The sequence below is a fragment of the Pezoporus flaviventris genome, unplaced genomic scaffold (genome assembly GCF_033815535.1).
Source record: "Pezoporus flaviventris isolate CSIRO_AGI_PZ_B2104156 unplaced genomic scaffold, CSIRO_AGI_Pfla_v1 ptg000029l, whole genome shotgun sequence".
Lineage (NCBI taxonomy): Eukaryota > Metazoa > Chordata > Aves > Psittaciformes > Psittacidae > Pezoporus > Pezoporus flaviventris.
This window is the reverse complement of record NW_026892577.1, coordinates 8,842,549-8,857,844: the sequence shown is the minus strand read 5'-3', so window position 1 is coordinate 8,857,844 and position 15,296 is coordinate 8,842,549. Positions and strand designations below refer to the sequence as shown.

The 15,296-nt window shown below is 42.4% G+C and overlaps 1 protein-coding gene across 1 annotated transcript in view; it reads left to right on the top strand.

Moving 5' to 3' along the window:
* The window catches only part of SORCS3 (sortilin related VPS10 domain containing receptor 3), a 300,335-nt gene that overhangs the window by 198,839 nt on the left and 86,200 nt on the right, over nucleotides 1–15,296 (top strand). The window contains exon 6 of the mRNA XM_061458813.1: nucleotides 9,096–9,160. Within this exon, the coding sequence (XP_061314797.1) occupies nucleotides 9,096–9,160 (65 nt within the window). The remainder of the gene's footprint in view (nucleotides 1–9,095; nucleotides 9,161–15,296) is intronic.

The following is a 15,296-nucleotide window of genomic DNA, read 5'->3' as shown; positions in this document are numbered from 1 at the left end:
TATCTTGTCATGAGACACATGGTGATCTGCAGACCTCCTGTCACTGTTGCTTTTACCCATCACAGCCACGCAGACTTGCTGTTCCTACAGACAGAGCCTTTCTTTGCATATCTGTCTTCTGCCAAAATCCTTTTTGTTTCCTGCCTCTTTGTCTTTTCCTCTTGTGGATGTTGGGACAAATGAGCATCTTGCTCTCAGTACCTAATTAAATGTGATATTTTGGGGGCAAGGAGGCATGTTAATACATTTATGCTTGCTGGTCCAGAACAGAGTAGTTTATTCTCCTCTGTCTTTCTTCTCCTTCCCCTTCTTCTTTGTTCCATTCTCTCTTGTCTTTTTCTGGCTGATGGTTAAAGGTCAAAGAATGAAATAAGCTATTTGTTCTCTTCAGCATCTATAATGCAAAGAAACAACTGTCACAAAAGGTTTGTGACATAAAACTAGTTTTTCACCGTGCCTTTCTCCAAAATGCATAAACTGAGCAACAAATTTATTTCCAGAATGTTAGATGTTATCCTAGGGTGATTCTTCACAATATCCGGCAACAGGGAATGTGGATACTTATTCTTCCTTAATTAATACAATGTACAATGCTCATAGGCATATGGGGCTCATCAGCATATCCTAATCGTTTTGCCTGTGCCAAGCTGCATACTGGCATTCTCTCTTTGGACAATTTAAGTTTTATTTTTATTCATCTACTGCTGCATGCATTTATGAAGGGATGCTTTCACTCTGAAGCTTTTCAGAGGCCCTGTATTCTGCCTCTCTGTTAACAGCTGAATCACAGCATTGGTGTTTCAGGCATGTCATATATGCAGTCAGAAAATGTTGTTACACTTGGGGGCAATTAAATACACAGTGAACTGAGGATTCTTATTTTCAGGTAAAACATTGCTTGAATGGGTCATGTTTAAGATACTTTTGCTAGGAGACAAACTTAGAGGAATATTATGTGTCTTCTAAACATTCCCTTCAGAAGGGGAAGCAAGAACTTCACTGGAGCAACAGTGAAGAGCTGATGGCTTATTTGAGCACGTACTTTGCTTTTCTGAAGTGGTCAGAAACAGGGCTGATTCGCGTTTCCTGAAAAACCAAAGCAATAATCTATAGCAATTCCCCATCTACATGACTTTCAAAAGATGGTAACCAAGCACTGGGCAAACATTAATTAACTGGGCTTCATAATATAGTAGGCATTAAACTAATTTTAAACCAATGCAGGTGTCCTGGGTTCAGCAGTAGCAGTCATGTTTCTCCTCCTTGGTAGCTGGTGCAGTGCTGTGTTTTGACTTTCATCTCAGGAACAGAGCTGATAGCGATGTTTTGGTTTGGCCAAGGACTTTGTGAGCCTCATGCTCTGCCAGGGAGGAGGGGAAGCCAGGAGGAAGCAGAGACAGGACACCTGACCCAAACTGACCAAAGAGGTATTCCATACCACAGCACGTCATGCCCAGGATGTAACTGGGAGTTAGCCGGAAGGGCTGGGAGACTGCAGGGTTGGAGGAGGTATCGGTCGGAGCTTGGTTGGGGCTGGGGGGGGCGAGTTATCGGTCAGCTGGTGCTGAGGTGTTGTATTCTCTTCCCTTGTTATTTCCTTTATCATTATTATCATTGGTGGTAGCAGTAGTGATCTGTGTTATACCTTAGTTACTAAACTGTTCTTATCTCAACCCGTGGGAGTTGCATTCTTTTCGATTCTCCTCTCCGTCCCTCTGGGAGTAGGGGGAGGGAAAGAAGGGGGGGTGTGAGTGAACGAATTACCTGACTGGGTTTAAACCACGACAGCAGGGAAAGGATGAAAGTCACTCAGGATGTCAATGATCAGTCTTGGAAGAAAAGCAAAAACTCTGTGCTTGAGCTTCATAGATCTGAGCAAAACATAGCTGGCTAGAAAATGTCATTTGCCTATTTTTTCCAAAAAGCTGAAACAAACCCTCCCAACACCACCCCCATACCACCAGACCCCACAAACTGTTCTACTCACAGGTTTTCCATTGGGAAACAATTTATTTTCCAATGAAAGATTTTCAGTTAAATATAATGAATATTTATCTGGAGTAGATTCCACCTCCCCAATAATTTGGCTTAGATTTATCACCAAAATGATTTTTTTACACTAATTTCTGCACTAATTTCATGTTTCTACTTATATTTTATTCCTCTCCTATTATAAAAAAAAAGCTGATGGGGGTTGGTGTGGGAAGAAAAGGATGAGAAAGGAGACAAAGCTACCTAAAAATGTGTGATTTTTTAGTATTCCCTAAAATATACTTTTATTCTTCTTTTCTCAAAGGACTTAAATTTAGAATATTAAAATTAAAAATAAAGGAGTGTCCTGCAAAAAGTGTCTCTTCCCTCAGAAGGCAAAACAGAATCCCTTCTGTTGGAATGTTTTGAATTTGTCCGCCATAAAGCTTGCAGACCTCTAACCCAGGTGAATCTCTTCTCACCTCTCTAGAATTGCTTTCCTTAAATTATCACTGTTTGTCTTAGATAATGTGGGACAGAGAGCTGATGGTATATTGTGCACTAAAGCTTTGAGATGTCTTCAAGACAGTAATATCTTAACTTGATGAGCTGACACTTCATTACTTCCACCATATCCTGATGCAGGGGCGGCTAGGACTTGGCTTCTTATTCAATCAGCACAAGCCCTCAGGGCTGTTTTTATACAGCCCAGATCAGCTGTAGCCTGATGAGTCAGGAGTAGCAGACTGCATGCGAGTGGGTTATTTAGTCAGTAAGTTAGTGGCAGGACTGTAAGTGCACCTGGGAGCACATCGTCTATGAGTGCTGGCTTGGCGCATCTGACAGATCTGCTCCCTGCATGAGTCTCAGTCCCCAGGAGAAGTAATTCCAGGTACTGCTGGGAAATTAAGATGCCACCTCCAGTACATACCGTGCTGCTGGCCCTTTCAAACCTTGACAGGGCTGTGAATAAAGATCTTCACCTTTCTGCCCACATGCTTTTTTGAGTTTATGTCACAAAAGTTTGGTTATGATTATTGGGATTTATAGTATAGGTTGGGGAAGAAATGCCGAAGCACTTTAAAGAACTGACCTATTAACTGGATGAGAACTAGACAGAATTATTTGTACTTTCTTAGTTTTTGGTATTAGCATAGGGGGAAAGAAAAAACATGGATAAACAGCAGCTTTGTTCTGTTGATAAATATACTTTAAAGGTATTCTCTGGCTCAGTGGCATTTCTTTCCCAGTGCTGTTAATTTCTGTGATACAAAGAGTCACCTTCTATGAAGAAGAAAAATTACTTTGGTATGCAGCAGAGCCTGCTGTCTTGTGTGGATTCTGTAGTGACTGGTGACAAGGTTGAGCCTAAATGTCAGCTTTTCCTTCAAGGAGATAATTGATTTGGACCTTTTTCCTCTTCCTGGCCTGCTGTAACCACAAAAAAACTGTGTGTAGAAACTTTATAGTTCTGGGGTCTATTATCCACTGAGATTACAGGTAATTTACAGGTTTAGACATTCAGCAGATAGTGGGGATGAGATGCAGGTAGGCAGATACATGCATGCACATATAGAAACACATGCAGATGCTGTTTCCATAGAGATAACAGGCAGAGCACTTCCTTAAAATTCACTGGGACCTTTTTAAAAAGGATTGGCTTTGCTGAAAAGAAATTAGCTGAGAATAAACTCTTGGCAATTTTTTTTTTTCCCTTATCTTGCAAGCTAAGTCTCTCAACAGTTACTTTTGCTGATGTCCAGAATTGTAGCATCACGGAAATTAGCACTGGAAAAGACACAGAAAGCTCCAGAGACCTGGCTAAGACACTTTCTTACAGTATCTTCCTGCCCAGCTTTTTTTCCAAGCTTCATTTGAAATATGCTGTGCAACAAGATTTTGTCCATAACTCTTCAGAGACCTCATCATGTCCTATGCCATGCAGCAGCTTCTCCCCCTGTTCAGCCACAGAGGATAATACTGTATTTATGTGTTTAATAAATACTTTCTTTCCCCCAACAGTTCAACATTTGTATCTGTTCTTAATAAGGGTAGTTTATGTTGTGCTGTCTGCCTGGGGTGTATGAGGCTTGTGTGCACATTGGCTGTTACGGACCCAGAGTTAATGCTTGATGGAGCCGGTTTTAGACTTGACTGCAGTAAATAACAGATGAATACACAGAATCCCCTTGACCGTCTGAATCTAGCTGGACAAAAGTGATGCTGTACCAGATGGAGAAAGTAGCCTGTTGGCTGTTGGTCCATGTTGGAAAGGTTATGTATGATATAGCAGTGGTGCTATATAAAAAAATACAGATTAGTTGAGCAGCAATTGTATGGATCACTTTATGCTCCCAGCTGCCCATATAGACCTAGACTTTTTGTTGCTTGGACAAATTTAGTTCCATGCATTGCTTGCCTGGCACCACAAAGAAATGCTTATTCACTGCTGGAACAGGATACAATTAAAATTACAGCAGACTAATTGGCAACATCCACTAATTTGACTGCAGTTGCCTGCGGCAAGAGGATGTGGTTTTCCCCCTTTACATATTATTGTACAATAAATGTGCCTTGTTCCTTCCCATCTCTAACCCTTGTCTACTGCACAACATCCTGCTAAGTAGTCTCCATCTGTTTCCTCTGTCTCTTTACATGAGCAGTGACAATTGCCTTCAGTCTGACATCCGAACCTGCAAAAATGAGTTTCCAAGTTGGCATCTTGGGAAAGTCTCAATCTGTTGTAAAAGTTTTGATTTTGTTTTCAAAGCCAAAGCTGAGGAATGCCGCCTTGACTGACCAGAAGTAGTCACACCCCTGGTAAAAAGCTCAATCCAGCAGATACCAGACCAAGTTTGAAAGACTGATTCCTCATTTTTACCTTGTTTTAAATCCTTAACAGAAATGTTGCTCACATCCACTCCCATCAGCTAATGGGTCCAGGAGAAGGAAGAATAGAGCTTTTCTTATTCTCTATAGATGGTTTAGGGAGCAAAAATGAACAGCAGGCAGTCTGAATTGCTCAGCGGTTTTGATCTAAGATGCTGGAGTAGCTAAATCTCAGTGCTGCCTTTTGTCATTAAATACCTGATGTCTGGAAAATGGGTAGAAAAAAAAAATGCAGAAATGGTTTCTTCCATGGAAAGGTAGTAGAGTTGGTAGAAAAGAGTGAGCTGAGGTGTGTACTAGGCGAGTAATCCAGTCTGTGAATTTCTTTTTTCCTTTCTTTGCATATGCTAGTTTTTTTATTTTCAGCTAGAAACATTGCAGGAATAACTACTTACAATACAGAATCCTGTGTTTTCCTTGCCCTTCTCGCTTGCTCTCCCTCCTGCTCAGAGATGAAATATTAGCAGAGGGGTCTAGTAAATGTGCATCCACACGTGCTTTTCCTTCAAGATAGAGATAAGGATCTTGCCAGGATCCTGTCCATCCTTCAGCTTTCAAAAACATGTGATCCTGTTCTGAAAAGAAGGGAGGAAAGATCTTGTGAAAATCAAGAGCTGTCGTGAGAACAGAAGAGAAAAGCAGCAGCAGAAGGTAGAAAAAAGTATCACTTGCTTCCTTCCTAATGGAATCCAGAGGTAGTTTCAATCTTAATTGGCCCGTGATCCCGCATCAGCTGCAACAGTGGCTGCAGGCTCCACGTTTTGAAAACTGCCTTTGCAGCAGTCAAGGAATGTGTCAGCAGGAAAAAACATGACCTTTCCTGTCACTTCTGCCTGCATCCTCTCAACATTTTCTCATCTGAGTGGTGATAAATGAGCAGGGATTGTGGAGGATGTTGATTTAGTGTGGCTTCTCACAGTGAGAGTGCTTTTTTCCTCCCCATGGCCATCCAAGGCAGCAACATACATGGGTGCATTTTGTGGACCTTGGTTTTGTTTATACTCTGGAGTCTGTGCACATACAAAATATAGAGGTGAGCTCTGCCTGCAGCCTTAGGTATGGCTGTGTGGCAGGAAAACTGTTTTCAAGCTGAGCTTAGGCTTGTAAGTGTTGTTAAACACTCTTGTCTCTGTAAACCTCTGAAACAGAGCTGCTTGTCAGCCAGAGAGCCAGGAAGACACTTCATGGCCACCCCAGTCTGTGGGCTCCACTTGGCTTTAGAGGACATGGAAGGGAAATGGTAAGTCAGGGGATGGTGTAATCTTTCCTCATCATACTTCACTTGCTCAAAGAGTTTTGAGCAGTGAGTCTTCCAACTGTTTTTCAGAGAGATAATGTATGAGAAAATATAAGGCTGTGAAGATGTCTTTTGTTGATGCTCTTGTATTGCCACACCTGAGAGTTCATTGCAGTGAGTTCTTAAGACTAGAGAAATTACTACATGGGATAAAGGAATAGCTTTTTGGAGCAGCTGTACTCCAAAATCTGCACTGTCGTCTTGCTCATTCCACTGCCTGACTTTTTTTGCGTTCTTCATGTAAAGCTTCTCCAGACAAATGGTGAGAGATCATTTACTGAAAATACCCGTATTCAGGAGTCAGAGCACTGCAAAGCAAAGCTGTGTTCTGTGCCAGTGGGAATAGGCAAGGCATGAAAAAACAGCATTGATTGGGGATTTGTTTTGCAATCAGAGTCTTTGATATAAGAAGATGATCTAAGGTATCGTTTGGGAGACGGAAGGATGACCGATGCAGTTAACTTTACAGGCTTCTTATCTGCCTGCAGATAACAGGAGCTTGTCATGCTTTTGGCTTGCAGGAGATTGCTTTGTGAGCTTTTCTGCTTGAAGTACGGTATTTGGTGAGCAGAGGAGTACTAGGGGGTGCTGTGTACTGGTCCTGTTTTTGTCATTGTTGTTTTGAAAAGAGCCATCAGACTTGTCAAAACTAATTAAGGAAACAAGGTGGCACTGGCACACTCAAGCTAGAATGAGATGTTTCAGGAGACTCCTGTTGTCCCCTGATGCTCACTTAATAGGCATTATGAGTAGATCCACAGAGCTTATGTATGCAAATGCGCAGTGGTAATGAGTATTTTGAAATCTGGAAATACTTAGGTTCTTCTAATTCCAGTCCCTTTTAAAATTAATGGTATTGTGGCAGATGGATGTTTCTTATTCCCTGGGTCAGGAATAGGTTTGCCCCATTGCTGTAGGAGGAGGGACTCAGGAGGTGTGAGGAGCAGGGCAGGCACTCTAGTGTTGTGGTGCTACGGCACAGCAAATGGCTCTGGGTAGAAGGCTGGTGTCTGGCTTCCAGGAAGAAGCCTGGAGAGTGGGTGCCCCAGGGGGAAGGCTGGATTTCAGTAAGGAGCCTGTTGGGAATGGCTGTGGGGCAGGTGCCTAATGTGATCCCAACCAACACCTAAAAGTACTGAAATTACCACACTTCCTTTCATAAAGTTGTGATGGATAGAGGTGTTGGTAAGCATGTACCTCTGTCCCTATTGGCATGGAAGTGGGAGTCATGACTGCTGAACACCTGAAATGACAGCATTTAGGACTACTTATGGGAAAAAGGGAAAAACTTCTGCTGTGGACTAGAAGGATGTGTGCCCTTTCTATGGATATATTAGGAAATAATGTTGCTGCACACCATCATGTTTTTCACTGACATTGTAAGGAATTTCTATTTGTCCTACTGTCACTTTTAACTGTGTGCAGATACTTGGAAGATTTGACACCAATAATTACACAGTCACAGGGACTCAGGCGCATTCTGGCATCCTTACCAATAACAGGCAGCGCTTTCTTCCCTGTGGGATCACCCTGAAACTGATGGTAGCGATTAAGGAGCAGACTATTTCTCACTGGAAGTAGAATGATGAAAGCCCTGCCTGTATGTGGCTTTGCTTTGTTGTGTTGGGGTTTCTTGGCCACAATTCTCAGTGTGTTGTGAATGGACTTGCTATTGATGTGGGGCTCTAGTTAACAAGCAGTGCCAGTTTCAGTTACCTACACAGTGGGTCATAATGTAGTTGTTTTGACATTTGCAGCACTGGCGGAGCTTAGCTGAACTCTGGCACATTCATATATTTGTCATTGCTTCAATTGCTGTGTTTTTTGTGAGATCCACAAAAATGTATCGAAGCATCTGTATTTTGTTCTTTTTTTCTTCTTCTTTCTTTTTTTTTTTTTTATTTTTAATGTTTTAGCTGTTGATGCCCCAAGGATGAAAGAAGCAAAAGATTGTGATAAAAGTGTATTAGAACATTAAGGAATTGTGAACGTTGGCTGGCTCAGAGGGAATCTATTATTTACAATCTACTGTATCAAATTCAGCTTCACAAAATTAGAAACTGATTTTTGTCGTTGTCCCTTTTTAATCTAACCCTTTGGTTAACTTAGAAGAAGCAGCTCCATAAATCACATGGACATTTATGGATATTTTTTTTTCCCCTGCCAGCCATTGCTAGGACTAAATGTTCATCTCCCAGCCAGGACACTAATAACAACATTTCTGCTCTGGGCTTGACTTTTGCTGGGCCAGAAGGAAAACTGTCTTTGTAATGTGCCTTGCAAAACATTTTCAGGGAGTAAAATAACAATGCACAGGAAAATTTTACTTGAGGTGCTTGGGTTTCAACTACTGAGGTTAAAGAAACTCATTATGCCTTTGTTTCATGATTATCAAGGGCTAATGCATGGGATAATGGGGTGAATAATTATTACTAGAATTGTTTTTGTCACAAGTTCACCATATATATGTACATTGCTGTTCTTCTGAAGATGGGGAAACTGAGATGGTAGCAGAATTGCCCAGCTAAAGAAGGTCAGATCAGTCTCTCATGTCACTATTCAGACAAGTAAGACCCCTTTTAGTGTGCTTTCTATAATCATGGGGCTGCTGTGCCCTTGTCTTTCCTTCAGTATTAAAACAGATGTCTGGTTTTCCTGGATATTGCAACCAGCTTGCTTTGTGTCCCCAAGAATGGTCATTGTAGTCTTGATCTTGTAGACAAGGGCTAAGCGGGTTCACCCACCAGCGCCTGGGAAGGTGTCTATCTTATAAACACAAAGGAGACAAGCTGGTAGGAGGTAGGGATCTACATACCAGGTGTCACAAGTTAGATTTGAACTGGTTTTGTTTCTCCTCACCCTCTCTCTGATTGAAGAGCTAACTCGGCTTTTAGCTAACTTTGCTGCCTTCTTTCTTTCTCTTTTTGCCCCCAACCAGGTCGGTGGCTGGTTTGGATAAAGAACCTGACCTTGTGCACATGGAAGCCCGGACTGCTGATGGACGTGAGTGCCTGCAGCCAGTGCTGAAAAAGTGGGCTTTGGGAGTGGGAATGGAAATTCGTTCTACTTATTTTGTCTCCCCATTTACATTTTGATTGATAGGAAAGATGTTGGTCATGGGGTTTGGTGTGAGGGGTTTGGTGTGAGGTATACTCCTATCTTTAACCCCTGCCTGGGGGGAAAATTCAGAGGCTGCAGGGCTTGTGTCTGTGGAGAAACCGGGCAGAAGCACAATCTGTTGGGTTAAGGAGCTTTCTATTTGCTCCCTATTTAGCTTTTTCAGTGTCATGTATTTTACATGAATCATAAGGAGTTTGGCTACCAGCCCTGTGCAGTGCAGCCTCTGTGCATTTCCAGAGGTGTTCAGAACAGCTGTGGTGTACCTGGGAATTTGAGAAATCGCCTGCCATCAGATTTCTCTCCTGGCCAGAATGTCCCTATGCCCCAGGTACCTTTAGTCTCACAATGAAAGTATTTTTCAGTCTTGCTCATGATGTATGAATAGGTGCTCCATTCACAAACATTACAGGCCTTGAAAAGGTGCCTGGATCTGAAGTAAGACGTAGAAAATATATAATTCTTAACCCCTCACTGAAATGAATCTAGTCACATTTGCAGCAGTATAGATTCCTATGTAATTAACCTCCAGCGAAGAAGACAGTTGGTGTTAGAAGCAAGTTACTTTTTCTATCACTCTCTCCAAAGTGGTTTAGCTATTTCTCACAGGAACTACAGCGCAGTAATGCATCTGCTCCTGGGCTGAAGCCAGCTTTGCTCCAGCTCAGTGCCACCACAGTAGCGGGACATGTGTCCCTTTTATGCTACAAGGACAGTGCTAGAAAAGCAGCATGGGATTGAATTTATAGAGGATTTCTGGGAGGAAAAGGCCTCATTTTTGTTGGCTGCAAACTTTTCTCTGCTTTAGTCAAGTGCCGCATAGGCCAGATGCTGTGTGAACATGCTCTTGTCTATCAGGGTGGCTTCTCTGAGGCTGTGGATCTTCTAAAATCACTCATTGGCCTCCCACTGCTATTTAGTCATGGCAGCTGAATAAATAACCAAGCAATAAAAGCTTGGGGGTGACAGCTGTTTGTTGAATATGTGGAAAAAGCAAAACAGGCTAGCAGGTGGGTGGGCAAGGTAGGGAGGCTTCTTCAGTACCTTTGTTGCTATGAGTGCTGTGGCAGGGATGCTGGGAAAAGTGGCCAAAAGCAAGTAAAAAAAGCAAGCAAGTAAGCAAACAAACTGCTGATGGAGTTTATTTTCAAACTAAGTTTAAACTTGCTCACCCAGCTGTTTGAATATTGGATATGTCAAGGATGTAGATGCTTTATTTGAAAGATGTAACCCCAGTTTGCAGACAACTCTCTTCCTTCAGGTCTTGTTTGCTGTAGGGGTTTGCTGTTTGTTGTTGTTTTAATGTATAAATTCAGCATTTTGCAGTTGGCAGTTGATGGTATTGAGGGTTTCACTGGAAGTCAGGTGTAACCAGGGGTGTCTGCAAAACAGCCCATTGCAAGCCATTGTCCCACCAGCCAGCCGGCACAGGAGAGACCTGGCAGGCTGCGCTGGCCCTGCTGGCATGTCCTGCTGGGGGACAGCACCAGAATGACTCCTTTCCCAGCCAAACACAGTGCAACACAACCATGCTGCTCCAATTAGAGTTTCTAAGCCTTAAAACGATATTGGTTTGTGTTACAAAACATTTACTGCCTCAAAGCTATAGCCTCACCTGGTGTGAAATGGTACAGCTCTGTGTACTTAGGAATGGAAGGTTGAATGTCTCTCCTAGTTGGCTCTGTAACCAAAATGGGTTTTCATGCTCTCAGTGAAATGGCTGAGGCACTTACACCTGCTGGAAGATGGGTCCCTGCAGTTACTTCCCCTTGATCAGAAAGTTTCTTATGAAAGTTTCCCTCAGTAGTTGGGAAGATGAAGGGGAGTATTTCTTAATGCCTCTTAGGTCAGTCTGGTGTCTCAGTCACTTACTTGATGTATTAACAGGCATGGATTTGAGTATTTTGCCATTGCTCACTTCAGGTACAAGAATCCACACCTTCAATGTCCTTGGAGACTTGAAAAATACATAGTTCTTCTAGAGGGGACATTTGTCTTTCCTTTTCTGATTTTCTTTGTGCTGTCCATTTAAAAAAATAAACTGGGGGGCAAATGGTATATAAGGTTAGGCTCCTGGACTTGATTCTTTTTTCTCCTTCATTTAGCAGTAGTGGGACTGAAGAACATATCTAATACTGATTCAGACACTAGAGCCTGAAATATGCTTTGTGTCTGGGAACAGGTGGTGGGGCATGATAGAGTTTTGTTTACCCAGTCAGGGCTGTCAATAAGCTCATGGAGCTGGGAGGTGGAATTCCTGTTCACCACTCTGGTGTCTGTCCTCCAAAATGTCTTGCCTTATAATTTTGTCTGTCCCAGTCATTAGGAATGGTAGGGTCCCTGCAAAAACATCTGCCACAGTGTCTAGTCCCCTTAAATATTTGCAAGAGGCTGCTAATGCTGTTGCCTAGCTGATCTCAAGCTGTTCCTGTCTTTGTGGCAGATGAAGTTTTTAATATATTTTTTGACATCTTGGCAGAGCTATTGTAGCAGAATAATAATCTAGGCTTGCATTTTTAAATTATAAAAACATGTAGGAGCCTTGGGCACTGTACCTTCTGCCTGGGTGTAATAGGCAGCAGCAAGGACAGGTTTGGATGCAAGGGAACTGTTACAAATACACTGACACAAGCACCAGCACTTCTGGGAGAGATATATTAAACTTTCTGATGTTCACTGGGATAATTGTCTCCCCACTCACAGATCCAGTGCAATAAACAGTATTTTAATTAAAGGGAAAAGGGACACCCCCCCCCCCCAACCAGAAAGATAAAACAAGGTAACCAATTCCTGGGGAATAATTACAGTCCTGTCTACATACACAGTTTTTCTTTCCCTTTGGGGGAAAAGTTGTTATTTTTTTTCTCCCTCCCATAGTAACCTTCACTGGCAGTTTGTGATTTTAAGTCTTGCTTGCCACCAGGACATGACTTAAGCTGAGCCAGTCTGCAAAAGAGCTCGTCTCCATCAGCTACCCTTCTCCCTGTAGTGATGCTGGCCAGCCATGCCTGCTTCCAGCTGCCTTGTTAATGCTGCCAGGAAGGAGCAGCCCTTGCTGTCCTGTGTCTCTGTAAGTCACAGTAACCTGCACTTAAGGCTGCCCTTTGCATCCTTCAGCATAGTGACAGGGATGACTGTTTCAGTGTCTTCCTTCAGAGACCCACATCTTTGGGTATTACCTACCAGAGAAAGCCTCTTGCGTGCTCCTGCTTCCTGCCAAAGCTGTCATGACTGGTAGGAAAAGAAGAGGCTTAGTAGGTTGGCTTATTTCACCAGTTTATCACTGCAAATTTCAATAAATTGTTTCAGTTTCATTACTACTAAAAAGGGTAAAAATACACTCCAGATTCTCAAGATGAAGACCATGTTAATTAGCAATGGGGAGGCATTTCTTGCTCAACTGCAACATGGCTGCATGTCTGAGAAAGCCATTCCCTAATCTTAAGTGAGATAAGTTGGTGGGAAGGATTTGTGTGCAGTTATGGATGTTGTGATTTGAGCTGCAGGAAACCCTCCAGGCTGCTTGATGTCCATATTGCCTCATTCACAGATGGGCTGAGAAAGTAGCTGGATGCTGGTTTATAAGCATAGGAAGTTTTGAGGCTGTCTAGGAAATGGGCAGCTCTTCTCAATTCCTTTTGTGGTAGAATGTAATTAAACAAAGAAACAAGCAAACAAGCAAACAAAAATCCCATAAAAAACCCAACCAAACCCAACCCCCAATGCCTAAATCCTCCAATCTCGATGTTGTGTGGGACAATATATAAATTGAAAATAATCCCTGTGTAGAAGCCAACCTCCCTTAAGGCATAAACTTCCCACTTAAAGGTAAACAAAGCTTTAAAGGCATAGCTTGGGCACATGCCATCTGCTTCTCTGGGCAGCTGTCCTTTTTCCTTGTGGCTGTGCAAATCAGGGCTGAAAAGTTAACCCCTTTCAGAGAAGGGGGAGATAACAGCTTCTCTCCTAACTGACATTTACACTGAGGACCCTGTAGTTTCTATATAGTGGAAGATGTGCTTTGTGAATGGGATGGTAGCTCATGAAGAGGTCGTACCCATCAAGAAGCTTAAGTAGCATCTTGGGATTGTTTTTTGCTTTGAGTCACAGACAAATGTGAACGTATTTTTTACCTGATTTTTGGACATGTTCTAAAGGGAATTATTTTTCATTTTTTTTGTGGGGCAGCAGGAAACGAAGCAAGACTTGAACCTGTTTTGGTGTCCAAAGGCAGACAGGTTTGAAGATAGGTTTTTTGTGTCTGTGGGTTGGGTTGTTTGGTTTTTTCCATAGCTACCTTGTGTTGTAAAATAGATGAAAATAAGTAAACAAGAGACTAAATTGATAGTGAGCTACCCCCTTCTCCACCACCAGCTCTGTGTGAATATTAATCAGGTGCCATTCTTCGAGTATACTTGATTGCTGGTGTAACACACTCAAAATGACACATTTCCCAATAGGCAGGCAGCTAGTTGTCATGTCAACACTTGTGATTTATCTGCATTTTTTTGTGACAGGTTTTTATTCCTCTTCCCATTCTGTCACTCAGCAGCAGCAAATTATCCCCTTTATGAAGGGATAAGAATATCCAAGCGACTGTGTGGGAGAACATACCAGAGGGAATGAGCTTCTAAAAATATGGTTCCTGACCTCTCCTCCTTGCTCTGCCTAATTTTAGTGCTACCTCATGGAACAAGTTAAGGCTGATGAGCTCTTTGGGTAGCATGATGGTACATAAGACCCTCTTGTTTTCTGAGAAGGTGCTTTTATCCACCGCAAAGATGTCTTAGATTCCATGCTGAGGGGGTAAATAACAGCTCTGGACCAAATGTGTATGTGTCGGTTGATAAAGAACCTTAATTTGTCCCAGCTGAGTGTCTGACCTCTCTACTGCTGCTGGTATCTTTTGCTAGGATAAAGCACAACTCCAATACTCCAGTTATCTGGCACTGTCTCTAGGTCAGATATTTTTCACCATACACTTTAATTACCTCCAGGTACTCTGAGCTGGCACCAGCAACAGTTTCTGCTGCTTTAGCAGCATCAGTGGGACTGTTTTCTTTATTGTACCAGACCTATGCAACTGCTCTGTATCAGCCACGGAGCCCTTATTAACCTCAGATTCCCAGTGCCTCAACCCAGAAGCCCGCCTGTGGTCTTTAAACGTGGACCTTTGGTCCTGTGATTGGGCATGAACCTTTATTAGATTAAAGCTTGGTTGTAGTTTGTGACTTTTTTTAGACAATATCTTTTAAAAAGTTACTATTCTTGTTATTAATGCCTCTGACTTGCGTTCTTTTTGCATTCTTAAGATTCTGTTGGTGGGATGAGGCTTTGGAAAGGGAAACTGACAGTTTGTGAATCTTGTCTTTGAATTGGGAAAGGCAGTTAGCTGAGTGTCAGAGGATTTCAGTTGTGGCCCCCTGTGCTTTCCACAGACCCATATTTTGCTGCCACTGGAAAGACATAGACCAAGTGCAATAGCAGGTTTTATGGGATGGAGAATCCTGTAAGCAGCTTTGCTAGGCTAGTTACTGTCCTTTTAACATTCCCTTTTATCCTTTTGGGCTCCATTTGACAGGATCCTTGTTAAAAGGTGCAGTTGTGAACAAAAATCACCGCACTAGGCTCAACCCAGCCCTTATAAACTTACTGTTTTCTTCATTGATGGTCTGTCCTTACCCTCTGTAGAAAAGGGAACAAGTGTGTGAATTTAAGAAGCCTGTAGTAGTGTTGCAGTGTAAAAGATATGACCCTTTTATCACTGCAGCTGTCATCTTAGTTGTATTTTCATTTTCTCCCTAATTTCCAGTTTTTAGAAAGGCAATTGAAAGGCAGAGATGGCATACTTAGATTACATACATCCAGAGACACAGTGCCTTGGTTATTCTCTTTCATGAGATCCTTTCTTAGCCTAAGTGAAGTAATGCTTAATCCCCTGCCAATTTGCTGGAGGTGAGCACATCTCTCCTTGCTGCAAGCAACTTTCTGTATGTCTGCCTTTGACTTACGTCTTCCTCAT